The sequence below is a fragment of the Lindgomyces ingoldianus genome, assembly GCF_010093535.1.
Source record: "Lindgomyces ingoldianus strain ATCC 200398 unplaced genomic scaffold BDR25scaffold_20, whole genome shotgun sequence".
In the NCBI taxonomy this organism is placed as follows: domain Eukaryota; kingdom Fungi; phylum Ascomycota; class Dothideomycetes; order Pleosporales; family Lindgomycetaceae; genus Lindgomyces; species Lindgomyces ingoldianus.
This window is the reverse complement of record NW_022985181.1, coordinates 1,127,575-1,153,641: the sequence shown is the minus strand read 5'-3', so window position 1 is coordinate 1,153,641 and position 26,067 is coordinate 1,127,575. Positions and strand designations below refer to the sequence as shown.

The window sequence follows — 26,067 nt, the reverse complement described above, 5'->3', positions numbered from 1 at the left end:
TAATAATAGAAAGAGTATGGGGAGTGGACCAACTCATTGTTTTGGGCAATGAAAAGATTTGATGGGGTTTGTTGTTCGGTGCCTAGAGGGCTGGATTCCGTACAATCTCAGCTGAAACCCAGTTTTCACCCCATAGGTTGTTCGAAGCGTCAAAATTCGAATTCATTTATCTTGGTCAAAATCCTCCCAGATTCTCTAGGATTTAAGTATTCAATTCCCATTAACAGACCCCAGATGACTATCGATGTTATATCCAATCCAGGGGCTCGAATCAAACCCATCAAATCTACGAGAAATATCAAGATGAGTCGTTTCCCAAGAGTATTGATGGTTTCTTTAGAGACACTTGTCATGGAAGGTGTAAATTGAGTAATTAAACCCGATGCAGTCTATCTCAATTTAGGTGCGCGCTCCAATTCCGCATCCTCCCTCGGCACGGACATAACCAAGCTAATCCCGTAATCTCTCCCCTCACTTCATCATTCTTCAAGCACATTCGCATGTATGTTCCGCACATTACCCTTACCACAGATTAAGATCTCATACTACCCAATCGAGCTTTTTCAGAGCTCATGCCTCTAACACCACGCATTCTGACCCATCCATCAGCAACGGGCAGATTCGTTCAAAATCGTAATTACGACATTCATAACCTCCATATCAAACCCCCGGGCTGGCACTCTACCTCGGTTCCCAGATACCCTCGCATCAAGGAGATCGAGGCCTCAATTTCGGTCTTCGGTCGCATTGTCAAATTTCCCTTCATCAATTCGACATCAGTCTGCGCAGAAATCCAAAATGACAGATGCGACATACAATCCCCTCGGTGGTCTATGGCAACCTACGCAATTGCAGAAGCTATACTATGGCAGCGAGACCGTGGCTGAACACTTGGTCAAATCACTACCGAGTGAAAGGAGCAAGGCGTTCATCATTACCGGTAATTCGCTCGCGACGAAAACACCCTTGGTCAAGCACGTCGAAGACCTGCTGTCATCTCGCCACGCCGGCACATTTTCCAGGATAGGAGAACATGCACCCGTAGCCCAACTCGACGAGGCTACCGAACTCGTTGGAAAGGACTCATCAATCGACACGGTGATTTCGATTGGCGGAGGCAGCCCGATTGATTCGGCAAAAGCAATTAACTACCGTTTGCATGAGAAGACTGGAAAGTGGCTTTACCATATCACCATTCCAACGACCTTGAGTGCTGGGGAGTGTACTATGATGGCCGGCTTCACTGAATCTAATGGTGTGAAGACTGGTGTACGAGGGAAAGAGCTAGTTCCCCACATTGTACTATATGATTCTTCATTCGCATTACACACACCTCAGAGGCTATGGTTGAGTACGGGAATGAGAGCGATGGATCATGCGGTTGAACTTCTATATCATCCTACCGCGAGCGAGGTGCCGGCTAGGTGGATGGTGCTACAGGCCGCCCAAAGCTTATTCACGAATCTGCCCAAGTATAAAGAGAACCCGAAAGATGAGGATGTAATTACAAAACTTCAACTTGCGGCTTTTGCATCTTTGGGATTCCTAGGAACCAACATCAAAGGAGGACTAGGCCTTAGCCACGCTCTCGGATACTCCCTTGGGTCTCCATATGGTATTCCCCATGGTATAACTTCTTGCCTAACCCTCGGCCACGTCGTCAAGCTGAAAGCTTCGGAACCAGCGGCTGCTGAGCAGATTGCCCGACTTATGCCCTTCCTTGGAGAGAAACCGAGTGGTGATAATGAGAAGGATGCGGAGAATGTGGGAGAGAAGATATTGCAGCTTGTTAGACGATTGGATCTGGATCACGACTTACGGCATTACAAGGTCGCACATGATCAAATACCGGTTATTGCGAAGAGAGCAACAGGGCAGGAAGATGGGGAATTATATTCTAAGGTCGAGGCGTTAGTGAAGGGTTTGTTCTGACTAGGCGGCAAGCTTTAAATCCATATATTGACACTGACCCAATCGGACAAATATACAGTCAGTTTTGGTTTACTCGGGAAGAGTTGCTCCGTGAGACCGATACTAGAGTTTCGCCATATCTTCATCAAGAATGAACCTCGCTCTCTCCTACTTTAACAGTTTTCAAAACCTATCTTGGCCCTCAGACTATTTCCTTTCAGCTTGTTCAGTGAATATAGGCCTTACTAGTACCATGCGCTAGAAGAGTGCTAATGCGATAATGTGGGATCACCCTACAGTATTGTCTGATAACCGATTCCGTTAACCGCCTTACCCGATACATCGCAATATGATGGTAGTAGGGCTACCTAAGGACTCCATTCCAACTCTCTTCACCTCTACTCCGAGGATGTACTGAGCCTTATCTGTTGTGTCGATTGCCAATACGATTGAGCCACGAACAGCCCTACCGGAAAGGCCAGCCTTGTTGTAGTTACCTCCTTTCTCGGGTGCATTTTTCTCACATTGAGGGTTGTTCATAGTCCTTTTTATTCGGCCCCTCCTCGCAGTATGCCACCAAGTAATGGTTTGTTCTGCTCCGTCAAGGCGGGAGGAATTCAGGCCACCCAACGTCTACATTAGGTTATTCCTCAGCCAGGCATGATGAACGTGAAACTATTTTGTAACTATACCTCCTGATAGTCTTCGGTATCCAAACTATTATCTAGCCAGGGATAACAACAAGCTACGATCCTCTGTATTATGCATGCTCATCTTCAGGCCATTACTGTGGTTCTTGTTCTGGCCTCTATTACTCTTTCACAACCCCTTACGCGTGTATCTATTACAAAACCTGTTCCTGAGGCGGGATATTTGAGCAGTCAACATCCTACCCATGTTAAGCCCCAAATGTACTCCAGGAAAAGAAATTCTACGCTCATTTGTTAAAAGTTGGTAAAATTAGTGTGTAAAGCTCATATACATGTTTGACAAACCTGCCGTACACAGCGTTTGGTGGTTTGAGCGCAGTCTTCTCTCTTTTGTGCAGCTATTCGGCCAGCGGTAACTAGATAATCTGCAAGCAGAACCCTACTATTACGGGTTAGATCCATCGGTCATTCAACGGCGACACTTTGTCTCTAATACTCGCTATATAATCTTCCCCAACTCATCTCTTTCCAGCAACTCAGTACCAACGACCCCAGATCCAGGCTCATCCATAGCGAAACCAGCATCCACAACAACCTCAGCCTCTCCCTCGCCCTCGAGCCACGAAAATACTAACACGGGTGTCATAGCAGGAAGCTTCATTGGTGGTGTTGCAGTCCTCGGACCCATCGGCGGTGCGGTTCTCTTCATCCTAAAGTGTAGTCGCCCGTACGAACAATCAGTTCCAGCTCCTTACCAGGACCCACCCGAACCAACCCGGAAAAGGCGCCGGAACCTTCCATGAGCGCGAGAGATACGACCCACATTTACTGGCTCACTACCCCCAAAGTATACGAATGGAAACACCACCAGCCCTGTCTCCGGTACCGCTTTATCCAGGGGAGTTAGGAATGAACTCTCGGGGGCGAAATCGCCTTTTAGAGGACCTCCCTCTCCGGTATTCACGAGCTACGGGCAGAATCGTGGATGGTCAGATCGTGAATGAAGAGGGTATGGGTGAATCTCCAATGAAGGAGGCTCCTGGTAGATTAGTAGAGCTTTGTTTCATGCATCATGGTTGCTACCTCCCCCGAGTGCTTTTCCTAAATGTATTGACTAATGCAGCCAGCTAGATGGAGTATTCTAAGCCCAGTAATAAATAATTTCACAAATTCTCCCTTGTGTCATTCACCTCAAGAACTTAGTCTTGGATAAGTAGAACTTTCGCGAGCCATATAGAGTTTCCTCGTGCTAACCGTATCAGCAGCACGTGGCCCAAAGCCCTATTGTCCCACCAAGACTGTACTGTATTTGCCCACGGAGTCTCTTCAAATATTCTTGCAAAGCTGAAGCGACTTGCAAGAAGGGGGAATATGATGCCGAATGCGATTGCCCTCGCACTCCTTGTTATTCCAAGACGTGGCACAGGATTGCCTGGAGTCGTAATTGTATTGATAATTAATTCCGTGTTTTCGCTCGGATGACGGACAATACTGAGGGCAGTAGTGGAGTGGGTATTGTCGTATCTTTGGAATCCTCTCCCGTAGCGTAGGAATGTGATGGGTTGTTAGTAGAGGCCAGGCCGAAGGCAGGGCAAGAGGGTCGATATGTACAGAGATGAGAAAGCTAAAAGTTTCGCTTCTAAGTTTCCGAAGGCTTTGTGGTTCGCATACACCTACGGTTAGTTTGAGAGGTGGCTGAGGTAGCCGGGTAGTTGAATGGAAGTCCGAAGGGATGAAGGAAAACCAAGGTACTGAATGTACTTCGGCTCGGCGAGTCACCACAAGTCATTGGCCCAAGCAGCTTCCCCTCCTGAGCCAAGCTAGATGAACTTCAGCTTTCTTCTTCCGAATTTCCAGTTGTAGCGGGACGTTTAGCGTGTAGTATTGACTTTTTTGGCTGTGAGGTAACTATATGAAGTTTGAGCAACAATTCGCCCAAGCAGCAAGAATATTCTTCACATCTTCCATACTAAAGCGCTTTCGCCTGGCCAAACATGTTTTATCATTACAAATCTAATGGCGAGGTTGGACTGACCTAAAAGATGAAAATTGCGCATGATCAATAGTTCATATTCCTCCATATTCTTATCATCCACATACTCTCCACAGCCTCCTCCGTCGTCGCAGCTACCTCCCCGATCGCCCTATATCTAATTAGCATTCTCTACACTCTCATCTTGGGTCTACCCTCTGAGCCGCTCTACGTCCCTCTCGCTCGATACCCCCCATACGCAGCTAGCGAGCACCCATCTACTATCCTATTTTTTGCATTAATCTTAGAAACCTGCGTCATAAGCTCCAAGGGGATCTGGGTACCTTCTGCCTTTCGTCCTACTCTATCCAATTTCTGTCGCAGTGAAGACAATGAAGTTCTACACACACGAGACCTGGGCGAGGGATTACGAGAGGGCATGCGGCAGTGGAATAGCTGTGCTATTTATACCGCCTGGATTCGTGGTGCTATGGGAATTATTTTGGGTGGTGATTAAAGATGCGAGTGATAGAGATTAGATAGGCGGTCCTGCTTTTTAACTGGATGAGTATGGCTGTGGGAGGAGATAGTGAGAGTTTGAAGCTCGATATCGGCTTTCTAATTGAAGTTTGAAGTTTGGTAGGTCACTACACGTGCGTTGAGAGGATGGAGTGATTTTTGGTTGGGCTTAGTAGCCTATGTACAGACAGAAAGGCAGTTTGAGTGCCCGTTTGCAAGGCCATAATGTGGTGACTTCACCTCACCACGCTCTAATTTCCTCGTCTATATAAAGCGTCTAATTTCAATCCACTACGCCTTCGGGCACCTGGTCAATTTGTTTAATACAGAGAAGATTAGCATGGCCCCTGCACTAAGGATGACACGCTTAATCAAAGAGAAGCAACCATTTTTTTTGGACATGGGTTCGAGTACCGCTACTGGGAGGTTATTGAAAGCAAATCCCGTGGCCTCAGCCTCGAAGCAAATTTACACACGCATCTATATTTCTACTCACCCTTCCCTTATTTGTGGGACCTCTTCTGAGGGGAAGGCGTCAGAGAAGGGCTCATCAGAGAATTTGCCTGCTAAGATAGATATAAGCAAAATATTGCAAGAAAATCTCAAGACAAATTAAGGCTGTACTAGGAATGACAGTCGGAGGGCACTACTTGAGTGACAGACCCGCCATGCCGTATTAACACAAACGCTCCCCGCAGTGCAACACACTTACGTTAAACCCCCGGCTCCTCTTTCAAAACCTCTTGCCGCTAGCGAACTACCATTGTAGTACACGGTCACAATCCCAATCTGGGTAGCTAGATATGGGCCCCTCCCCTGCACAAGCAGCTGAGGATCCCCTCTCTACAAGCTACGGAGCCGTCGATGAGTCTTCCAGGGCCACCACTGTCCCAAGGGGAATCCCTAAGATAAAGAGATGTCAGTTCGGGCTCATGCTCCTCAGAAGACCGCGTGAAACCTCCACATCCAGCCGACTCCCTCCGGAGAAGTCGAAGAAATTGAAACGAAGTCCAAGGACAAGTCAAAGCCCGTACAGAGACCCAGAACGCACAACTGCAAAGGAAACCTAGGCCAAGCCGTTTACCAGCACTTCGTTCATTTCTGGTAAGTATGCATTGAGGAGATGGTTTGGACTACTCTGGCCAACAGGCAACCCTATCTGGGGTGCCGCAAATCCTGACAATCTCGCCGAGCAACGCGGGTAGCAGTAGTAACTATGCTGCAAACTAATGACTAGAACAAGAGAATCAAGGCTATTGCAGATGAGGCGGAGAGCGAGCAGCGTAAAATCGCAACTATTACAAAAATAAGCGCACACATGCAGAAAGAGCTTAACCAGAAACCAGAGAAGGAGGGGCTAGAAGAGAGGGTCAAGTATCCAAAGAAGCAAATGGGCGTAAGTGCTTCCTATACGAGTTGATTGGCACAATATACTCGTGCGTACTATGCATGGCAAACAAAAGAGCTTAACTAGACGTTTTCCAACTTCTTACTGAAACATCAGAGAAAAGTCGGAGGGTATGTTTTCAATTCAAGCAAAAGTCAGGTAGAGTCAAGGATACAGACCGTTCGCCGTCACATCTTAGGGTACCAAGCCCAAGGGAAGATCTGTAAAGAAGCCACCAGGAGACCATAATTCCAAAATTCCACCGTCGTTTCTCAAGAACAATGTTACAACGTCCAATACCACGATGCTTCCGTCACAGTCCTCATGAGTAGTCAGAAGCTCGGACAATGGTTCCACACTCCGTAAGAACGCCACAGCCGGCCCGGGAAACTCGGTTGCTGCTTGGCTTCTGACCAGTCAGACCTGCACTTCTGCACCGTTCACAACGGCCACCCCCGTCACACTTCTATTTCCATCTCAGAGCTGTCGTGTCAGCCAATAATGCGACGCAGAGGCACAGACACTTTCACTGAAGCCGTTAAACCTATCGAAGGAGGATGACGTCGATGGCGAGGAAGCACGACGGTTGATCGCCCGCCCCAGTTTCGCACATGGTGCCTGCAGTTGAGCATCATGGCCAGGCCCAATATCCAGCGTGCCTGTATTGGGGAAAATCGATAATGAAATCGCGAGCCTGCTAACGGGATATGGTCAAGTATCGTCACCTTACACCTAGAAGTTCTTGTCGGTTGAGCTAGCAGTATTAACTGTGGTGCTTCCTTCAGTGTTACATACGCCTCATACCAACACCAGATCCATTATAACACCACAACATCAACAGCGCTTGCGTACGACACGGCCTCCTTCAAAAGCGGCACGTATTCCAATCCAGCTTTCGATCAACTCTCCATCATCTATCCTTAACTCTTCCACGAGCCCGAATCACCGAACTACATCAATACCTCGTATAATCAATCAAGATGTTCTTCTCAACGCTCCTCCTCGCCGGTCTTGTCTCCCTTACGGTTGCACTCCCGACTTCAAGCAGCATCGAATCCCGTGCCGGCGGCCCTATAGCGAGGCCCATCCCCTCCACCTGCACCGTCACAAACCCTCTCCCGACTGCAGAATCCTCAATGACGTATCAGCCCGGGCCCTCCACAGCCGGCGCTCTAATGTACTACGCTTATTATTCATCGTACACGACAAGCACAACCCAGATGCAGCAACAGTGTTTTGAGCAGTGCTATGGGTTCGGCGACAGCACCCAATGCAAGACAGCATACTGGGCCCAAAACTTGACGGTACCAGCTGGGTACTACGGATCTCCAGGTGGAAACCTAGAGATAGGGTGTCTGTTCTTTAATAGGACGCTTACGACCGGAGATTTTGAGGCTGCCCTAGCGGGTCAGGCTGTGGGTGCGTATGCTGGAAATATCCAGTGCTAGTGAGGATGCGTTGGGAGGTTCGGATGGTAATGCGACGGTAGTAGTGGGATAATGGCTGCATTTTGGAGTTTGGTGATTATCTTTCTGAATGGTGTAATTGTCGGTATATCACGGTAATGGGTCTACATTGCGGCAGAGGCGTCTTTGAGTTAATAGTAGTACACTTAAAGCAACAGCATATCACTAGTTCTATTCTACATCCATGCTCTCATAAACGTGCTTCAATTCTCGCCCCTCTTCGCCAAGTCTTTAAACCTCAACCTGAAGGCCTCCACTTTTCCCATTTAATTTGCGCCCCATTCCCCCAATATATCTCGTGAAGGGTCGATGTCTTTACTAGTACCACAATCGCGCCAAAACCACCATAGCGTTTCCCTCCGAGTCATGCACATTTCTATTTCAAGGCGTGAAGACTCTGGCTCGCGATATTTTGGCAGTTGTTTCGTCGTAGATCAGGACCTTTTCACATCTCCGGCAAGCCACCATGCGCACTCGTCTATCTACTGTCACTAGTTCTATTTCAATCGCTTGGCATACAACTTTCTGTCGAAGTGTAAGAGCACGGCTGCAGCTGCAATCGCGGAGCCTCAAATGCCTCAGGCCACCTTCAGGCTCTCAATGAAGCTTAAGTTGTTCTATTTCAAGAGGATTTGAAAGATGCTTGTGCACGATAGAACGATCACCCCCAAACGAATCCTCTGTGGGTGGGTTGGATGCATGCAGACATTTTTTTTTTTTGGTTTCTCCGCGATCTGGGGCAACCCCCACTTCTCGACGTTAACGTTCGCCCCAAATTCCACTATCCTTATCCTATGCTGGACGTACGGGCCACCGATCGCACGTTCTGCACCACGCGCCCTGGTACGGCACTTCCAATTCTCGAAAATACAATGCCTGCTATTCTTACTCGCCGCTAAATACACTCTCCTCAATTTCCGCTCTCCACATGTCCAACTCCATAAGTCGGTCAACGCGAAAAACTTCGAAACAGGCGCAAGCCAAGGCCCAGGGCTATTTTTGGAATTTAAGTTGTTCTCTGGTCAGTTCGTTTTCACTTTAACTGTATATGGCTAGTGCCTCTCGCCAACACACGGAGCCTTTGTGCAAGACGCTCCAACTTTGCCGTCCTCCGACAGATGATGTGGGCGTGAGCTCCCTCATTTTCAGCCTCAGCTAGTAAGTGAACAGAGGGTGGAAGGCAAGCCTTGGCCCAAGCAAGCGATGCTATTCTTACCTCCCCGACCGCCATGCGTGCCTTCCGAAATTCACGATAGGAACGGAACACAGACCATGATTTCTTATTCCCCTGTTTACTCGTCCGATTGGTCCGATTGGTCCAATAGTTCCATTGCTCATGGATCACAGTACGAGAAGCTCGCTGGCGCGGCACACCACACAGCTGTTGACGCCAGTCATCTCTTCCAAGCCTTCTCTGCAGCCTTCTTTGCATATCCGCCCTTCCGCACACACACACGCTCTCACCGCTTAATCCTGTAAATGATTACACAAACGGCACCTGCCGCGCTGTGTCCTCTCATGACCTACCTCCCAGAATGGGAAAGGCTCCCGCAGCCCTACGACCCGAGAATGCACGGTTGTGGGCACCCGATGTGAGGGTGCGTGATCCTTTCCCTACCGTCCACACCATATGCAGGGTCTGTTCTAGCGTTCTCGCTGGGGTGAGACGGACGGACGACGGGCGCCCCCGGCTTCGGGAAAAGGCAGGGCCGCACGTGCCGTGATGGAGCGTGAGAACTTGGACAGGGCTGGGAATGGGTTTCCAATTCCGTGGAATTTGGGGTTGGAATTGAGCTTGGCTGGCCAGTGGGTTGGAAGTTGGGGTCGAGATTAAAGGGTCGTGAGTGAGACCACAGGGCGACTGTGAGGAATGGCTGGCCGACCGGTTGGTAATTAAGCTTTCGGGGATCGACTGATTGTGCTCGTAATAGTAGAGGGAGCAACGGCTCTGTCCTGTGACATGAGGGATGGGATTCACAGCCGCAAGATCTCACGCTTTCTCAGGCGTTGAATTCCGTTTCGTACATTCTTGGTCGAAAAAAGCGAACCAACGAGACAGAGCCGTTGGCTAGCAGATAGGTAGCATCAGCTTTGTGGACGCGGGCGGTGGTCCGCGCGATGTCCTGCTATGACCTGACCTACCTGGCCGGGGGAGTAGCAGTGTTCCGATTCGGAAGATGGGCGAAGAGCCGGGTTAACCTCTTTACGTGTTGATTGGTGGAGCTCAGAATTGCTGATGCCAGCGTTCTGTTTCGGGGGGAACAGCAGCTCCGTTTCGAGATCTGGAATTTGGGGACGGGAGGGACTTAGTCTGGTATGATGTATTCAACCAGCAACGGGGTTCAGGGACAGGGGATATACTTGGATACTGGGAATGGGGACTGGAGATTTCTGGGCTGAGATTGGTGATTCTTCTAGGGAGGGAAGTCTGGGCATAATTTCAGATGCATTCACTAAAGCGCGAGATGAGGATTCAAGATTGAGGAGGGTTAATTTGATATTGTATGCATTAAAGACTACTTGTTTTGAGTATAGTTGTTCCACATATGGGTTAAACGTTAAAGGCCGTTTCTGTCTATGAAAATGTCCGGAACTGGACAGAGGCTTGCTACCGTTCCAGTAAAAGTTGCAATTTGCAACTATGGTTAATTCATCCCTACCGCTGACCCTGCAAGGGAGCAAAAGCCCCAGCATCCTAGATAGTCCCGCCCACCCAAGTAAAGTTAAAAAAGTCATATAGAACGTGAAGACATTTGAAATTGAGAAGAAACGCCATAGCGCCGGGCTACTCATGATGATATCGATCGGAAGACAAAAAGAAGAGCTAAGACAAAAGACAATATGCTCCTAATGCATTGTTCCACTGCGCTCGCTCAATCACTTTCACTTTTGACTATGACGCCTTTGACTTCGCCGTGTAGTATCTCTAATAGTTTTCGAAGTGTGTCGGAATTGCTACTTCTCCGCCTCAGGCTCTTACCGTCCTCATCCTCGCCCTCGGCGTCGTCGTCTTGTGTAAGGAGTTCGATGGTCTTGCGTAACTTGTCGTATGCGGCGTTGAGTTCTGTATGTGATGTCTCGAGCTTATTGTATTTATCAGTGAGGGCTGTGAGCTGAGCTTCGAGGTCTCGGGCGTGCTTCTCTTTCCGTTCTCGGAATGCGCGTTGGGCGGCGCGGTTTTGGGCTCTCCGCCTCTGTATTTATGTTAATTCCGTGCTTCACGTGAAAAATGCTTTGAAGAACCTACCCCTGAGGTGGTATGCGTCTTCTCTGCTGGTCCGGAAGCTGGGGCAGTCTGTGAGAACATCGGTTCCGGTAAGTGTGGAGGCCGTGGACTGCAGTATGGGCTATCGTGATCGGAGCCAAAATCGGATGGTGTCATTGGTAGCGGATATGATCCGAATTGCATTGACTCGTCTGCGACATGGGGGTAGTAGCCCGGATGTATTGGTGCTGGGAATTGGTCGTATGTGGAAGAAACCTAGGTGGCGTTAGAAATGTGGCTCCTCAACAATTCGCCGCTGCCACTTACAGGAGAACCACTGAGACTCGGAACATTGGACAGATCCGGGGGAAGCTCGAATACAGTTGTCTGATGTGGTGGCATATAGCTGTTACCCTGTGACAACCAGTAATCAAATGATTGGGAATCCATTTGTGGGATGTGTAGATTGATGACGAGAAGATTATGGAGTCGAGATGACGCGAGCTGGACACGGGAAACTATAGCTGGGTTGGGACTCTGATGTTTCTATACTACGGAGGCACGCAGAGAGGTATGAATGAAGTCACTGAAGGCAGGAACTGGTGAGGGCAGAGTATGAAGGCGAATTGAGGTTGCTTATGTCGTGAGAACTGAGCTTACCAGATCATGGGCACGCTGAGATCTTATACTTCGCAGCGCGGCACACGCGAAATAGAGCATCGGAATTACGCCGTCAAGGTTCTGAAGATGGGTACCGGCGGCGTTAGCAGGGGTCTGTATCCACACCTTTGCACGCAGCGCAAACGGTGCCGGACCCTGCACAAAGACGTGCAGGGGTGGCTTCTGCGAAAATGGGTCCATGATGCCGCGTCGACGGTCGCGGTGGACTTTTTTCGGCACGCTAGTCCGGATCGCTGGGCGCTTGAGCGGCAAGCTTTTTGGTGTTGTTATTCTTGAACTCGAGTGGCCGGCGACGTTGCACCATCAGCGGAGTGAGCATGGGGATGCATGGAGGCGTTGAGCTAAACCGTATCGAGTCTTTGATAAAAGATTGGCAGCAAGCTAACCACCATGCCCCATTCAGACCGCCCGCGCAGCCGTGCAGGAAGCCAGCAGAATCTCAGTTAGTCATTCGAGGGCGCCTTAGTCAAGCTCGAAGTGCCTGACATTCCCTTCGAGAAGCGTCCCCCCCACCTAACAATTACCCAAACGAGCATATTCTTGAGGCATTAGGGCTGAAGCCGTCAAGGCAGGCCAAGCCGTGACAGCCATCGTCATAAACTCGATCGTGCTTAATCAGAAGACTGGCAATCAGAATGCCATATCCCACGAGCTCTAGCCACCACTGGACCTACAATGTCTGGCGGCAAGAAGAGGCTCACAACTCTCACCCAAGAAGTCAAGTCGCCGCCCACACTGAAGGCCGCGGAGTCGGAAATTGATATTTCTCATCAAGGTTTCTTCAGCTGCTAGCTGTACGGTGACGTTCGGCGCAGGGTGAGTTTCTTGTTCATGTTAATGTTACAAGGTGGTCGCTGGGCCGAAATTCGGTCGTAGTCGGTCGCCGATCCCAGTTCCACCGACTTTCTTTCCGCTCCCAGAGTTAAGGCCGAGTCCCCGACTTGACGGCGACGGCCGCGGCAGTCAGAGACGGTGCAGAACTGCCCTGCACCTTCAATATTGCGATGCTGTGAGTCAATAATACGTGCTTAGAGGCGAATTTGTATTTCAGATTAGAAGGGGAACTCAGGGTCAGTCAAACCCCATCCTAACAGCTTGCGTTAGCGAAGAGCGCCCTTTCCCAGCATTATCCTCTCCAAGAAGGACTGAGCAGTGTCCTAAAAGGGGAAGCCGTCCTATGAGCCACATCACACCAGCGCGGCAGCAGTGCAATGCGAGGGGAGATCGTCAAACAGACCAAAGCCTGGTGAGGGTGCCGTCGGCGTCCTCAGCCTCGTCGTACTCATGCCGACAAAGTCAGCCAGGTCGGCGCTGACTGTCAGATTAGTTATCAGACAAAATCAAAACAACTTTGCCTCGGACACATTTTAAAATCAACACCCTTCGGCTTCTAGGCCGGGTGGTATGATAATGCAGCTTCTCCCAAAACTTACCTCTAAATACTATGGTTCGTTTAGCAAACCACATCAGATAAGTCCATTCTTTCCAGCCGAAGCTTGGTTACGATGCACAGGCTTGTGAAATGAGGGCCGGGATGGCCATGGTGGCGGAACCATCAACGCTCCAACAGTGTCTTCGTTGTTGCATTCGATTCTGCATCTTAACTAAGCCAATCCACCGTTGAATTAGATTCATCCAATAGGAAACGCGCTAAGAGTAAGGAAGGTCCGTTGAGCTTCTGTTAGAGCTGAGAGGCTCCCAACTAATAACCAGAAGCGGTAATTTCTTTTTTCACACTCATCACATGCAGGGGAAGGCTGGATGACTGGACCGCTTGACAAAGTAAAGAATCGCCGACGCCACTTTGACTTGGGTTGAAAGATGCGCAATCCGACAAGTTTGGCGTAGATTTGCAGCATTGAAGAATTTCCACCACTCTTGACCTCAGTGCCGTAGACGCAATAGTCAGACCACTTTTACTGCAGTCATCAACTGACCTGTGCAGAAGCGAACACCAGCGCTGCTCCTTATCTTATCCATCCAACTCATCGCGGGGTTGGAGGGGTAAGTTGGCCAAGGGCATGGCAAGGCTGCCGCACATCATGCCCAGCCTTGCCGGCTCTCGAGGCACATTGTGCGATCGAGATCGATATGACAACACAATGCAGCGCTCGCTGACATACATCTCGCATTCGCTCACACATCTAATGTCGCGTCTCTGAGCCCAATGGAGAGGAGAGCAGCACTGCCGGTTCTCAGTTCGCTAACGAGTGAAGGACATCAAAACATGTATACGTCGGGAACAGGCGAGAGATATTCATCGTGCAGACGCGTGGAGCAAGTCTAACCCGACGTGACGAATGTTAAACTGTAAACCAGCGTTCGTCCACTACAATGAATACCACGCATCCAAACGCGTTCCACATGCCTAATCGTTTTCGGGCTGTGTGGAATGCTTAGTATTCGCCGCTTCTACCAGTGACGAGCACCTTGATGCCTCCCGGGGCGTAATAACCCAGCATTTTTTCTACCGAAGTCGGCCAGAGAAACTATCTCCAATGTGAAGCATGATAGCTTGAAGTGAGGGGAGTTGGTGCCGCTTTGGCCCCATACGTTACCAGCCCTATTGACCGTTTCAAGACTCTCAACTTCAGGCCACCAGCTCTTAGAAATAAGTGGCAGCATCTCATAGCTCGCTAATCAGATGAGACCATGAGATGACAGATGAAGTGCAGAACGCGACACCATGCCAAGCATCGCCGGTGGGTCCAGTAGGAACCCAAAATCAACCTCAGTTAATCGCGGAACTGGCCGATCATGCAGTCCCTATATAATAAAGGAAGGTGATAGCTGCCCCACTCCAATCTGTTGCGCAAATATGGGGGCAATCCCATATACATCCTCACGAGGGTTCCGTTTCATCCCACAATATCTCAATTCAATGCACTATCTCCACATCCATGTCGATCGCTTCCCAATATCGTATTTACGCGCCTGGGCACGTTCTTCAAGCTGCGCACTACTCTCTGTTGCGTTCTCTCATAATCTTATCTCGCTGAAGTCGCTCCTTCGGAGTCTGGTAGTCCTTCACAGGCCCTGGAAACCCTGCTTCTCCTTTTCTTTCATGCATATACCCTGCTTCGCTTACGTCGCCTCCCTTGAGTCGACCTGAATTGGATATTCCTGACGTTGAGCCCTTCTGGCGCCGACGTCCCCGAGCTCCTCCCGATTTCAGTCCCAACATAGGGGTCGTGAGATTTTCACCACTTGTGCCCAGTCATCCAGATATGCGAGAGGCAAACCAGGAATTAAGAGCCTCACGACGTCATACATGCGTAAGATTTCTAAATGTCACACAGCTTAGAGCATGGTGCAAAGTTTCTGAGAAAGGCAACGCCACAACCAATTCGCGCTGTATTGTACAATAGCATAATGCAACCCTCTCCTTCGATCTCATGTCCATATCCGCTACCAACACATAACCTCGAACAGCACTAGAACTAACGAGATCAGCAGAGAGAGCACTGATTCGAGGCGCATTTCCTTCCCTCTATGCCTTCAAATAAAGCCCTATACCACCACTACATCAACTCACCCAGACACGCATTATATGCCTACCATACGACGATCTCCCTTATATTAGATAGAGTACACTCAAAGACTGACCCCCCTCCCAAATCCCCCCACTCTACATTCACACACAACTACTCCCCATACCATCCCGCCAGCCAAAAGCACGCATAGTATTCACATATAACCAAAGTTTCTCTACCCTTCGCAACACAGTGCATACCCTAATCATTCTACTTCCCTAGCGTAGACGAGTGGCACATCGACTCGACGCGAATCTTACCTTGCATTCCATAGCCCGACCCTTTCGATCCTTCTCAGTCAGGCGCCTAGTATTCTCCTATCTAATGATCCGCAAAGCTTGAGAACAGAACAGGACTAACGAGAGGGGTGTGGCTAGATAGATAAGACTAGGGCTAGCCTTATTCTTTCTGTCTATCCAGTTATGATTGTGTCTGCGTTGTGCTTTACCGTAACAACGGTACATATCATCGCACTGTTTTTTTAGAAGATGCAAGAGGCGAGAGTGGGATGCGCGATTGAGAGTGGTTGCGTACTCGGATGCGAAGTAGACATCGACAATAGGGGGTTGAATGAATATACTTTACGCTTTGATAGGTGATGAGATATATCAGAAATGGGATGTTGTGCTCTGCTATCGCATCAGGACGTCATACTCGATAATTGATAAATCGAATGGAGGTATTGCTGATTGGGCGTAGCTGGAGACAAAGCCTCTGCGGTACCTGAGATATTCTAAGAATATGAAAGCGTGCGCTTCACCAATCAATCGTTTGTCCTAGAGAAAGTAGAACGAAATGTCAAATAAGGATATACAAACATCCAACCAACATATCTACAGAAAAAGAACCTCAAACAAATCATCTATTTTCTACCCTCATCCCCTCCCTCCGCTCTCCTCCCAGTTCCCCCATCGCCGCCGACCCTCCACATAAACCCTACAACTTACTCCCGCCGCCCAGCAGCTCCGCCCCCGCCCCAGAAATACACAACTTCCCCGTTTCTACCACCTTCGTCTGAAAAACGACCGTATTCCCTGTCTTCCACATCTCCGTCTTGAGTGTCTGGCCCGGCAACACCGTACCTGCAAACCTCACCTTAATATTCTTAAACGCGCCAAAACTTTGCAACACATGTTTCCCCGAGATACCGAAGAAACACAGACCGTGGAGGATAGGCACTTTGAAACCACCGACCTTGCTGAACTCGGGGTCGATGTGGAGCGGGTTACGGTCGCCCGAGAGACGGTATATGGCGGCTTGTTCCTCGGTAGTTTTCTCCTCAACGACGGCGTCGGGCGCGCGTTGAGGCGGTTTGTGGACTGCGGTTGAAGGCCCACGATTTCCGCCTTTGGACGGCCCGCCGAAGCCGCCTGAGCCGCGGATGAAGACAGTGGATTCGTTGTAAAAGATGTCTTCACCTGTGTTGGCGTCCTTAGTTGTGGTGCCAGTGACGATGATACCTGCGGCGCCTTTGTCGACGACTTCGATGAGCTTTGGGTACGATACCAGCTTGGCTCCGGTGGGGATGGGGAATTTTCGGATCTCGAGGAATTGCTCGCCGTGGAGGAGCATCATGGGGGAGAAGTTGGGGACGATGTCACTCATGGAGAAGGGGGAAACTGAGTTGAAGGGTGGGATGACGCCGAAGGTTGGGAGTACTTGGAAATTGTCGTGGTTCTCGTAGACGAACGGGAGGTCGGTACGCTTGGCACCAATGCCGAGATCTGAGTATCGTTAGATATGTCGGAGGAATCGTGTTTACAGGCGTAAAACTTACTGTAGAGAATTACATCCTTCTCGTCGTACTCAAACGGCGTTCCCTCGGCTTTCGCATTCTTCGCGCTCTCAATCGCACTCAGTATCTCCTCATTGCCCTTCTTCTCCTTCTTACTCTTACTCTTGTTCTGCATATTGGCCATGATACTCTTCAAGCCGGAGGCATTGTCATGAGGATGGTCAGCGCGCCCATCATCGAAGTCGTTGATCTTTTCCCACTTCTCCAAAACAGCTTCAGGGGTAAGCTTGACGTCGACAGGGAATCCGTGGCCACCTGTTCGCTGCCACCTAGTCGCGGCAAACCACCCCATGCCGCACTCGTAAAGACCACCAGTGGGCGTGGGAGCCTTGTCGGAGCATAGGAGAACAACAAGAGGAGCAACGTAGTCAGGCTTTAACGCCTGGACCATTTCTTCAGGCATAATGGTTCGGGTTAGAGCCGTTCCAGCATTTGGCGCAATAGTGTTGACGAAGATGTTATACTTCTTGCCCTCAAGAGCAAGCGATCTAGAGAAACCAAGGATACCACACTTAGCGGAAGCATAGTTGGCTTGACCGAAGTTACCGTAGATACCACTAGTAGAAGTGGTATTGATAACACGTCCGTACTTCTGTTTCAAGAAGTAAGGCCACGCCGCCTTAGTGCAGGCATAAGTGCCATTGAGATGCACCTGGTGGATGATATCCCACATATTGTCGTCCATATTGGTGAAGGCCTTGTCGCGGAGAATGCCAGCGTTGTTGATGAGGACGTCAATGCGACCATAGGCATCAATGGCACCCTTAACGACAGCTTCGCCATCGACAACGTTAGCCTTGTTACCAATGGCCTGGCCGCCCATCCTTTGGATTTCCTGGACGACCGTGTCCGGGTTAACCAAATCGTTAACGACGACTTTGGCACCTAATTTAGCGAATTGCAGGGCATACGCGCGACCGAGACTAGAAACATTAGATTGTCCATGATGTCTAGTCGAGGAAGTTAACTTACCCGGCACCACCGCCAGTAACCAGGACGACCTTATCCTTAAAATTGAGCTTCTCACCTGGGCTGCTCGGAGGCAATTGAGCAGCAGCCTCGAGGAGTTCCATCGCATTCGCGGGGCCCTGTGGATGCTCTGGCTCCGAAAAATCATTCACGTCCTTCCACCTCTGGGCGATGGCATCCGGAGTCAGGCTGTCATCTGGCTTCATGAGAGCACCCTTGGCGCGCTCCCACCTGAGTTTAGCAATGTGGCCACCCCCGGCCTCGAATATTGAGCCAGTCTCTGTGCAGGACTTGTGTGTGAGGACGGCAACAAGCGGCATAACCCACTCAGGCCTCAAGCTGTTGAGGACGTCAGGGGGCATGACGGTTTCGGTCATTCGACTGGCAGCAATCGGGGCGATGGTGTTGCAGAGGATGTTGTATTTCAAGCCTTCCTTTGCGAGGGTTTCTGTGAAGCCGACCAGGGCGAGTTTGGCGGCAGAGTAATTGCACTGGCCAAACGAACCAAATAGGCCGGCCGCAGAGGCGGTGCTAATCAGCCTTCCATACTTCTGTTTCCGGAAGTAGGGCCACGCTGCGCGCGCGCACTTGTATGCTCCCTTGACATGGACCGCCATAATAAGGTCCCAGTCCTGCTGCTTCATGTTCTTGAAGCTGATATCTCGAAGAATACCTGCATTGTTGATCAACACGTCGATGCGTCCGAAGTTGTCGATGGCCGTCTTGACGATGGCCTCGCCGTTCTCGACCGAGTCGTAGTTGGCAACGGCTTTGCCACCGGCGGACCGGATTGTGTTGACCACTGCATCTGCAGCCTGTTTGCATGTCGTTAGTGAATAGCGTTGATGTTGGATGAAGCGGAGTGCGGAGGCTCTGGTGCCCGCTGAAGCTTGCAACAGTGTGGGGCCTCATCAAAGCTTGACAAGAATAACAGCTAACGACACACGCAGAGACACCTCAACCCTATCTCCATAGTAGATAATAAAACTCACCTGCGAACCCTTACCCTCTCCCTTGAAGCTGCCTCCTAAGTCATTCACAACGACATTGGCGCCGCGACTGCCAAAGAAGACGGCATACTCGCGGCCCAAACCACCACCCGCACCCGTCACAACAACCGTCTGGCCATCGTACCGCAGCTGTTCAGGCGCCATCTTGTGTGTATAAAGGGCCGCAAAGCGGATGAGTGCGGAGTTCCGTGGGTAGGAGCTCAAATGTTTGAAGCGTGGAGCTTGAGGAATGAGGTCGGCAGTTAGACGTAGCGCACTCCGAGCTCTTCTGGACAAGAATTCGGAGGTTTAATATATAATTTTGATGAAGAGCTATCAAATTGAGAGGAGAAGAAGGGAAAGAAGCTCGCACAATGGATGGGCAGTCGAGGTTATTTGGCTGTCTCGTGAAAGGACCTCGCTCCGTCTCTTCGATGACGATCGTTGCCGAGGTTCACTTCAAGGGTCGCATGCGCCCCCCCAGTTGTGGGGTGGAACACGTGATGGCTTCTTCACATGCAAGCAAGTCTCCTGGCACACTTCTATGCCTCTTCAGATCAGATGTAAAAATCCGGGGCATCAGATGACGGGCCAAAGCGCAGTAGTCGTCTGCGGAACAGTAAGCTGATCGGGCTAGAAATTTTATGTCACTTCTCATCGCCAGCTCTTGCGGTTCTGTCTATGCTAAAGAATGGGCGAGCGCTGCGTTGTGGGGCACACAAATGTACCGTTCGGACTCCCGAAGCCATTTTGCTCGTTCGCAAGTGCAGAAACCCACGATTTTCCAATTCGAAAATGGCTTCACAAATTGTGGATGACAAGTCGGAACATTGCATTCCCTTCATTCTCGAGTGTCTATCTACACACAGGAAAAAGTACCTGGACGAGGGCCAGCAACCCCCTCCATTCTTTCTTGGATTGAATGGAGTCCAAGGCGCTGGGAAAACAACGCTGGTAAGTTTGCTTGTTTTGCACCGCACCGATGAGGCTCTTTAACAAGCGACTGGCGCGGATCTGTTCTACCTGCAGGGCCTAAAAAAGCAAAGGAAGATATGGCCGAGCGAGCCTGAGCGTAGAGAATCGAACTCAAGTACGGCATACTCTTATGAATTGTCAATTTGTTTGAAACTAGGCAGCCCATCCTATCCGTCTTTTGAAACCGCAGACCAAGACCATCAGGACGGCCAAATGCTCGCTTCGCTTCGTATCAGCCCTCACGGTTAATTCCCACCCAAGTCCGAAAATGATATTTGACGTTCTCCTTTCGTTGTCGTTCCTCCAACTATCTTCAATGGCTTCCCTCGGACAGCTCAGGAGTCGAGTATGAGATGAACTGACATGCCTAGGTCAATACACTCTGCAAGACGCTTCGCTCACCGCCTCACTCTCTCCCTACTACCGTACTCAGCATTGACGACTTCTATCTCACCCACACCGCTCAAGTCGCCCTCGCGGAATCGCAACCTGACAACCGACTGGTCCAGCACCGTGGCCAACCCTCGACCCATGACCTCACGCTCGGAGCCTCCGTCTTCGCTGCCCTGAAAGCGCGACAGCCGGTGAAGATCCCTGTATACGACAAATCACAATTCAGTGGGCAGGGCGACCGAGCTGTTGAATCCACATGGGAGGAAGTAAACAGGCGTAGTGACTCGAGTATCGATGTCGTTGTTTTTGAGGGGTGGTGTGTTGGCTTCCGACCATTGAGCGACGCCGAGGTGGAAGAGAAGTGGACTGAGGCGCGGCAGGGTAAATTCGGCGAGACTCAATTGGAGCATCATCAACTGCAGGATTTGTTGTTCATCAACAGGGCGCTAAGAGAATATGATGTGTTGACTGAGTGAGTAACCAAAACAGCCTCATTTTCTTCGAAATTGTGAAGAATGTGGGACGCTAATTACCTGTCGGCTCAAGCTCCTTGCATGCTTTCATTCATATGTGAGTTCTTTTATCATCCACAAACAGGACAGAGAAGTAACCGCGCTGTTATAGCGACGCTGAAGACACCAAGTACGTGTACGAGTGGAGGCTGGAGCAAGAAGTGGGCTTGCGCGCTTCGAGAGGAACGGGCATGACGGATGAGCAGATCATTCACTTCGTCGACGGATGTAGGTTCGGGTGGGACTCGGGGGCCCCCCTTTTCGATATGCCTGCGTTTTTCTGATTCCCATTGCGAGCCCTGGCTGATGATGTTTCCCCAAAACAGATTACCCCGCATATGAGCTCTATACCGCCACTCTTCGAAGGGGCATCTTCGATTCCGGGGAAGCGGGAAGACAGCTGAGATTGGTAGTCGGACGAGACCGGCGCGTTAAGTCAACTCAGAGGATTTAAAACGCGCGATAACGGGATGTCGACCTTCTACTCCAGGATGCTCAATGTCGACAGAGGTGCCGGGTAGCACGATCAGCGTCCTTCGGAGGACCACATGCAAAGGCCCTAGGAGAGAAATGTCTTTGCGCTGTCTAATCAGATAGGAGAAAGACTGGGATCACAAAGGCGGGTGCCACGAATTTGCAAGCTCGGACGGGACAGCTTCTATGCGAGTCATATGGCGATGACACATCTCTCTCTGCGTAGATACGCACATATTCGCTGCTTTGCATGAGCAGAAACCATCAATTCAAGTGTCATGCACATTTGTGCACACCGTTCGGCTTGGCCTTTGACACAGCAGGTCGAATTGTCGCAAGTGCGTCTTGAACCTCCATGCGTACCACGTGGAGGCGACCTTGACTAGGCGTCGTGAGCCCTTGCCATCGGGGTGTGGGGTCAGTCAACCAGCCAATACAGAGGGAAGCCGATAAATTCCGCCGCTTTGCTGCATAGTTGTCAGGGATAGCTCAATCAATCCGGCCAGGCTCAATCTGCGGATTGACGAGCAAGGCGTAATACGAACAGCATGATGGTTGTGATCGGTTAGTGCAGGACTGAGACCAAGTCCCGGAGCCGTTCTTCAGCAATGAGTCGAGGGCGACTTTGGCCGAACGTTATCGATGCGCAGACGACCTTACCCCCCTTAGTGGCGTTCTTCAGTTCTGTTATGCTGCAAGTGCGGGCTGGTGCCTCGAGCGGGATGCAAGATGGCTGTTTTCCACGACAATGCCTCTACCGGGGGAGTACGTAAGGAGCATATCAACCTAGCAAGCCTTATCCTGGAGTGTTTTGGGGCTTCTAGAAGTTCGATTCATGATCAGGAGGGGACATTTCGCTTGGTGCCACGTACCGTGGTTGATCATTGTTCTAATTACCGTCAACGTTCTACAGCGGCGTACCCATCCCAATAGTAACCTGGAGCGAAAGCCTCCCGCTCTTGAGGGGAGTCGGCCTCAGTTGCGTGCATGGAAAGATCTGGAAGGGCATTGACAAATGCGTAAAGCCCAAACCTGACATGCATGCAAGTAAAGCTTATCTTGAACCTGCCTGGCCACCAAGGTAACCAGTTATTGGATAACATGGTTTCCGTGCCTCTGTGGTGTAACAATTACCGTTGGTGGGCAGAGGCACAAAGGTTGATTTAGCGAAAGATTGTAAAAAGCAAATCCAACCAACGGATGGGGTGAGCATGACCTCAAGTTTAGGTTTCGTGAAGGAGCTGTACTGCATTACCTGCATGTGAGGCGGATGGCTGCATAACGAAAGACACCGTCCGGTGTTAGGATGAGACGGCCTCACACCGAACGAGAGGAGTTGAAAATAGACCAAGCAACGGTGATATCAACCATGGCCTTGAATAACCCTACCGTCCATGCCGTGATGATGCAGCTCTCATCAATGAACAACGTGGGCCGCGGAGCATCAACCTGTCCGCTGCAAGTGAGATAGACCACAGGCTGTCCTAGTCTCAATCTGTACTAAAGGCAGACCGCAGGATCGTTCTCTGAAACGCCCCCCATAGCACAAGACTATGTTACTGGGGAACGAACGTGGCCGAGACTCCTAGTCCACCTGAGCGCCACCAAGGAAATATGACAGCTCACATTTTCTTGTCGCTGAAATCCCGTCTGATGAGCTGGTGACTTTAATAAGGCGTGCATCCTCCACCAGGGCGCCGTACTTCCTTAACACAACTCCTTCGTGAGAATAAGCGAGTTTAAGGAGGCAAATCGCGAGACGGAGAGATTTCTTCGCTTGAGCCAGCTCTCTGGCCCACCCTTTCACAGCTCCTCGACCCGAGCGCCATCGCGGGTTTGTGGCTTCGAGGAGATGTCTATTCCAAGGCCATGTCGCCGGGATTTAGTTTGACAGGAGCATGCCTTATCGGCGCCTACCGCCATGGGGTTGGGTGTCGTTTTCATGATGCGTGTCTAACTCCCACTAGTTAGCGTTAGTGACTGAGGTGATGATACGTCCTTTGCTAGCCTCGAGCGTAATGCCTTGGGCCAATGGACATCCGTGTGCCAACGGGTGCCTAAGAGCGCGCTGCCTCATTATTGCTCTTGATCAATTATGTCTTCTAAGCGCGGTTAATCGTATTGAGAATTACCCGAGACTAGAAGCTGCGTTGGGCTTTACTCGCCAATGATGCGGACATGCTGCAGACTCTCCCGATCGCCGTCGAGGAAAGGCGGAGACACCTCATCGACCCTTGCCGTTAGCTTCCGACTCATTGCATCAGTAGCTTCTGCGGTACGGCAGATGGATTCTCTTTTCGGGAGCTCCAGCTCGACATTCAACGCTCCGAAAAGGCATGATAGCGCAGCCAGGGTTTCACTTCGGAACCGGGAACCATTGTCACGAAGTTCACAAACACTTGTTTCAATGGAAGCCTCCAGTCGCCGGTAATCAGGGCTCACGGTGGCTGGGTGGCCAGCTCATTCACCGCACTTCGTAGAGTCCGCGAAAGGACCATTGAGGGGCAGCCTCCCACCCAAGGCAATATCGCTCCGCAGTCTTAGCATCCAATGTCCCTTGTCACACAAGTCAGGTGAGACCTGATCTCCATTTAAGAAGGGATAGTTCCAAGGCATGCTCTTTTGCCGAGTCCTTAATTGGCGTCCTGCAGCGCATCGCGGGATGTTTCAGAGGGTCGAGGCCGAGATTTTGGCTGCGAGACATCACGATACCGGATTCGACCACGTTCTACTCACCGTCAGCTTGCTTAAGAAAGACGTCAACGCTTGCCACCACTGTTGAGTGAATGTGAACTCAACTAGCAGAACTTGCGAACCCCGACATCGCTTAAGGAAGTGAGTTGCCTCCCGCCGGAGTGAAAATTAACACGATTTGGCTGACGTACCAGAAAAGTCACATTTCACTCGACTGAAGTGCTTGGTAATCGCCCCAGAAGCAGGCTTCGAGAATTCTCAGGCGCTTGCAGGTTTGGATCGCTACAACCGGAGGTTTCCACTCAGCGAATTCATCCCTCGCTCTCGGCTTCGTGCGGACCATGTCCAATATGAATGAGGATTTGAGAGTGGTGAATATCCACGACCGAGATTTCCAGAAGTATTCCGTCGACAACAGGATATACTGCGTTCCCATTGACGAGGTAAGTTTCATAGATTCTTGGTGGAGTCTGGCAGGAACACACACCATTGACGACAAGGTCATTTAACTGACAGGTGCGAAGCGCGAAGAGGAGCGGCTTGAGAGTCAACACGATCTTCTCCTTAGGCTTAGTGGGAACAGACTGTTCTTTCCTAGGATCGAAAATCCTCGAAAAATCCTTGATTGCGGATACGGAAGGGGTGATTGGGCTGTGGCTATTGCCGAAGAGTACGAGGACTGCCAGGTGCGTGTTTCTTAACCCCTAACTGTCGAGTGGGAAGGGAGATGCGGCTACTCGTTCCTGATCTTTCGAGACAGTGAACCCAGAGTGTACTTGACTCTTCTATTCAGCTGCATGCGGTCGTTATTCAGTGCTACAGTGTCGCTAATGCTTGACTGTATAGGTGACCGGCATCGATATTTATCCAGTGCTCATATCAGACCAGCCAGACAACTTGTACCTCTATGGATTCAATCTCAACGACAGACTGAATGACCCTGAAGTATTCGAACGAAACGCATACAACCTCATCCACTCCCGATTTGTTGCTCCTGGAATCAAGAAGAACCGATGGAGGTCATATATACGGGACATGAAAGCTCTTATGCGACCAGGCGGTTGGCTTCAGATGGCAGAATACTACCTCAACATTCAGTCGGGCAGTGGACGACTCTCCAGCAACTCGGCATTGAGGCGGTGGTGGGAAGCCTATTCGCGCGCATTGGAGGACTCAAACAGAAACCCGCGGGTGGGACAGAAACTCCAGGAGTATATGACGGAAGCTGGACTCCGGGATGTTGGAGGCACGGTGTTGCATCTGCCTATTGGCGCTTGGGACCCAGGTATGGTTGCAATATCTCCTTTTTCCATTTCCATTCATATTTTGCCGGCGGGCTCTCTTGATCAAAACACGCAGATATGATGTTTGGTCTACCATTCCGTTAGTTTGCAGATGATTAGTTTACCACCCGGGAAGATTAGGTGTTGATACGATGAGCTGCTTCAAGCCCTCCCACATAGGTCAACTTCTTACTTGAACACAATCGAAAAACGTGCTAATCCAAATCTAGATCCAACAAGATCTGCAATTGGGAGAGATTGTGTTGGTATGGTGTGCGAGCTCCTTGATTCGCTTGCAATTTGGCCATTGACAGAAAAGTTGGGGTGGACCGCTGCCCAAGTGAAAATACTGACGGATGCAGCCCGCGTCGAGATTCAGGACGTCAGCCTGAAGCTATATATCCCAATGTAAGTACCCATTTCCCCACAAATTCCAGGTACTGATCAAAGGTTGAAGCTACATTGCATGGGGTCGACGGAGCTCGCGGGGATGATAGCAAGCGAGATCGGATCCACGTTTTCATCGAAGGAGAAAGGTAGCGTAATAATGCCGAGTTGCGGTCGTCTTCTTGGTCGATTTTCTTAAGGGTAGATCAAGATGAGCTGTACTCCTACTTTGTCCCATTCCAAGGCCAAGTAGCCGCTTCTTTTCGATTCCT

At 50.3% G+C, this 26,067-nt stretch overlaps 9 protein-coding genes across 9 annotated transcripts; 5 read left to right on the top strand and 4 right to left on the bottom strand.

Moving 5' to 3' along the window:
- The first annotated feature begins 433 nt into the window (after positions 1-433).
- On the top strand, positions 434-1,980 carry BDR25DRAFT_343665 (Dehydroquinate synthase-like protein). Its single transcript, XM_033693848.1, has one exon. The coding sequence runs from the start codon at positions 799-801 to the stop codon at positions 1,930-1,932; it is 1,134 nt and encodes a 377-aa protein (XP_033546542.1). The 5' UTR covers positions 434-798; the 3' UTR covers positions 1,933-1,980.
- A 501-nt stretch (positions 1,981-2,481) lies between these two features.
- On the top strand, positions 2,482-3,692 carry BDR25DRAFT_356440 (uncharacterized protein; the record flags this gene model as incomplete). The annotated part of the gene is made up of 8 exons (XM_033695634.1): positions 2,482-2,497; positions 2,533-2,580; positions 2,644-2,748; positions 2,790-2,861; positions 2,920-2,973; positions 3,018-3,259; positions 3,303-3,603; positions 3,655-3,692. The coding sequence occupies 8 exons, from the start codon at positions 2,482-2,484 to the stop codon at positions 3,690-3,692; spliced, it is 876 nt and encodes a 291-aa protein (XP_033546541.1).
- Positions 3,693-3,760: 68 nt separating this feature from the next.
- On the bottom strand, positions 3,761-5,394 carry BDR25DRAFT_356439 (uncharacterized protein; the record flags this gene model as incomplete). The annotated part of the gene is made up of 12 exons (XM_033695633.1): positions 3,761-3,842; positions 3,879-4,097; positions 4,173-4,215; positions 4,239-4,362; positions 4,392-4,469; positions 4,532-4,705; positions 4,732-4,761; positions 4,846-4,933; positions 4,965-5,007; positions 5,095-5,180; positions 5,242-5,286; positions 5,345-5,394. The coding sequence occupies 12 exons, from the start codon at positions 5,392-5,394 to the stop codon at positions 3,761-3,763; spliced, it is 1,062 nt and encodes a 353-aa protein (XP_033546540.1).
- Positions 5,395-7,057: 1,663 nt separating this feature from the next.
- On the top strand, positions 7,058-8,071 carry BDR25DRAFT_304399 (uncharacterized protein). The gene has a single exon (XM_033690202.1). The coding sequence runs from the start codon at positions 7,420-7,422 to the stop codon at positions 7,885-7,887; it is 468 nt and encodes a 155-aa protein (XP_033546539.1). The 5' UTR covers positions 7,058-7,419; the 3' UTR covers positions 7,888-8,071.
- A 2,325-nt stretch (positions 8,072-10,396) lies between these two features.
- Positions 10,397-11,773, bottom strand: BDR25DRAFT_288665 (uncharacterized protein). Its single transcript, XM_033688405.1, has 3 exons — positions 11,438-11,773; positions 11,153-11,386; positions 10,397-11,099 (listed from the first exon to the last, which is right to left on the bottom strand). The coding sequence occupies exons 1-3, from the start codon at positions 11,558-11,560 to the stop codon at positions 10,779-10,781; spliced, it is 678 nt and encodes a 225-aa protein (XP_033546538.1). The 5' UTR covers positions 11,561-11,773; the 3' UTR covers positions 10,397-10,778.
- A 4,461-nt stretch (positions 11,774-16,234) lies between these two features.
- On the bottom strand, positions 16,235-19,511 carry BDR25DRAFT_263644 (NAD(P)-binding protein). Its single transcript, XM_033686832.1, has 4 exons — positions 19,081-19,511; positions 18,092-18,903; positions 17,102-18,042; positions 16,235-17,048 (listed from the first exon to the last, which is right to left on the bottom strand). The coding sequence occupies exons 1-4, from the start codon at positions 19,240-19,242 to the stop codon at positions 16,261-16,263; spliced, it is 2,703 nt and encodes a 900-aa protein (XP_033546537.1). The 5' UTR covers positions 19,243-19,511; the 3' UTR covers positions 16,235-16,260.
- A 226-nt stretch (positions 19,512-19,737) lies between these two features.
- On the top strand, positions 19,738-21,661 carry BDR25DRAFT_304396 (putative uridine/cytidine kinase). Its single transcript, XM_033690201.1, has 5 exons — positions 19,738-20,031; positions 20,424-20,917; positions 20,992-21,015; positions 21,070-21,185; positions 21,284-21,661. The coding sequence occupies exons 1-5, from the start codon at positions 19,873-19,875 to the stop codon at positions 21,409-21,411; spliced, it is 921 nt and encodes a 306-aa protein (XP_033546536.1). The 5' UTR covers positions 19,738-19,872; the 3' UTR covers positions 21,412-21,661.
- A 590-nt stretch (positions 21,662-22,251) lies between these two features.
- BDR25DRAFT_356436 (uncharacterized protein) lies at positions 22,252-23,375 on the bottom strand (the record flags this gene model as incomplete). The annotated part of the gene is made up of 7 exons (XM_033695632.1): positions 22,252-22,288; positions 22,343-22,463; positions 22,497-22,705; positions 22,753-22,910; positions 22,944-22,982; positions 23,026-23,217; positions 23,250-23,375. 7 exons carry the CDS (start codon positions 23,373-23,375, stop codon positions 22,252-22,254), a joined length of 882 nt encoding a protein of 293 aa, XP_033546535.1.
- A 1,100-nt stretch (positions 23,376-24,475) lies between these two features.
- Positions 24,476-25,820, top strand: BDR25DRAFT_228356 (S-adenosyl-L-methionine-dependent methyltransferase; the record flags this gene model as incomplete). Its single annotated transcript, XM_033685273.1, has 4 exons — positions 24,476-24,568; positions 24,650-24,811; positions 24,972-25,410; positions 25,639-25,820. The coding sequence occupies 4 exons, from the start codon at positions 24,476-24,478 to the stop codon at positions 25,818-25,820; spliced, it is 876 nt and encodes a 291-aa protein (XP_033546534.1).
- Positions 25,821-26,067: the final 247 nt, after the last annotated feature.

Coding starts and splice junctions, on each gene's coding strand:
- BDR25DRAFT_343665 (XM_033693848.1), top strand. CDS start 799: ATGACAGATGCGACATACAATCCCCTCGGTGGTCTATGGCAACCTACG.
- BDR25DRAFT_304399 (XM_033690202.1), top strand. CDS start 7,420: ATGTTCTTCTCAACGCTCCTCCTCGCCGGTCTTGTCTCCCTTACGGTT.
- BDR25DRAFT_288665 (XM_033688405.1), bottom strand. CDS start 11,560: ATGGATTCCCAATCATTTGATTACTGGTTGTCACAGGGTAACAGCTAT. Junction 11,387..11,437: donor CGAGTCTCAGTGGTTCTCCT/GTAAGTGGCAGC, acceptor AACGCCACCTAG/GTTTCTTCCACATACGACCA. Junction 11,100..11,152: donor AGACGCATACCACCTCAGGG/GTAGGTTCTTCA, acceptor ACATAAATACAG/AGGCGGAGAGCCCAAAACCG.
- BDR25DRAFT_263644 (XM_033686832.1), bottom strand. CDS start 19,242: ATGGCGCCTGAACAGCTGCGGTACGATGGCCAGACGGTTGTTGTGACG. Junction 18,904..19,080: donor GAGAGGGTAAGGGTTCGCAG/GTGAGTTTTATT, acceptor ACATGCAAACAG/GCTGCAGATGCAGTGGTCAA. Junction 18,043..18,091: donor GTTACTGGCGGTGGTGCCGG/GTAAGTTAACTT, acceptor TAATGTTTCTAG/TCTCGGTCGCGCGTATGCCC.
- BDR25DRAFT_304396 (XM_033690201.1), top strand. CDS start 19,873: ATGGCTTCACAAATTGTGGATGACAAGTCGGAACATTGCATTCCCTTC. Junction 20,918..20,991: donor GAATATGATGTGTTGACTGA/GTGAGTAACCAA, acceptor TGTCGGCTCAAG/CTCCTTGCATGCTTTCATTC. Junction 21,186..21,283: donor CATTCACTTCGTCGACGGAT/GTAGGTTCGGGT, acceptor TCCCCAAAACAG/ATTACCCCGCATATGAGCTC.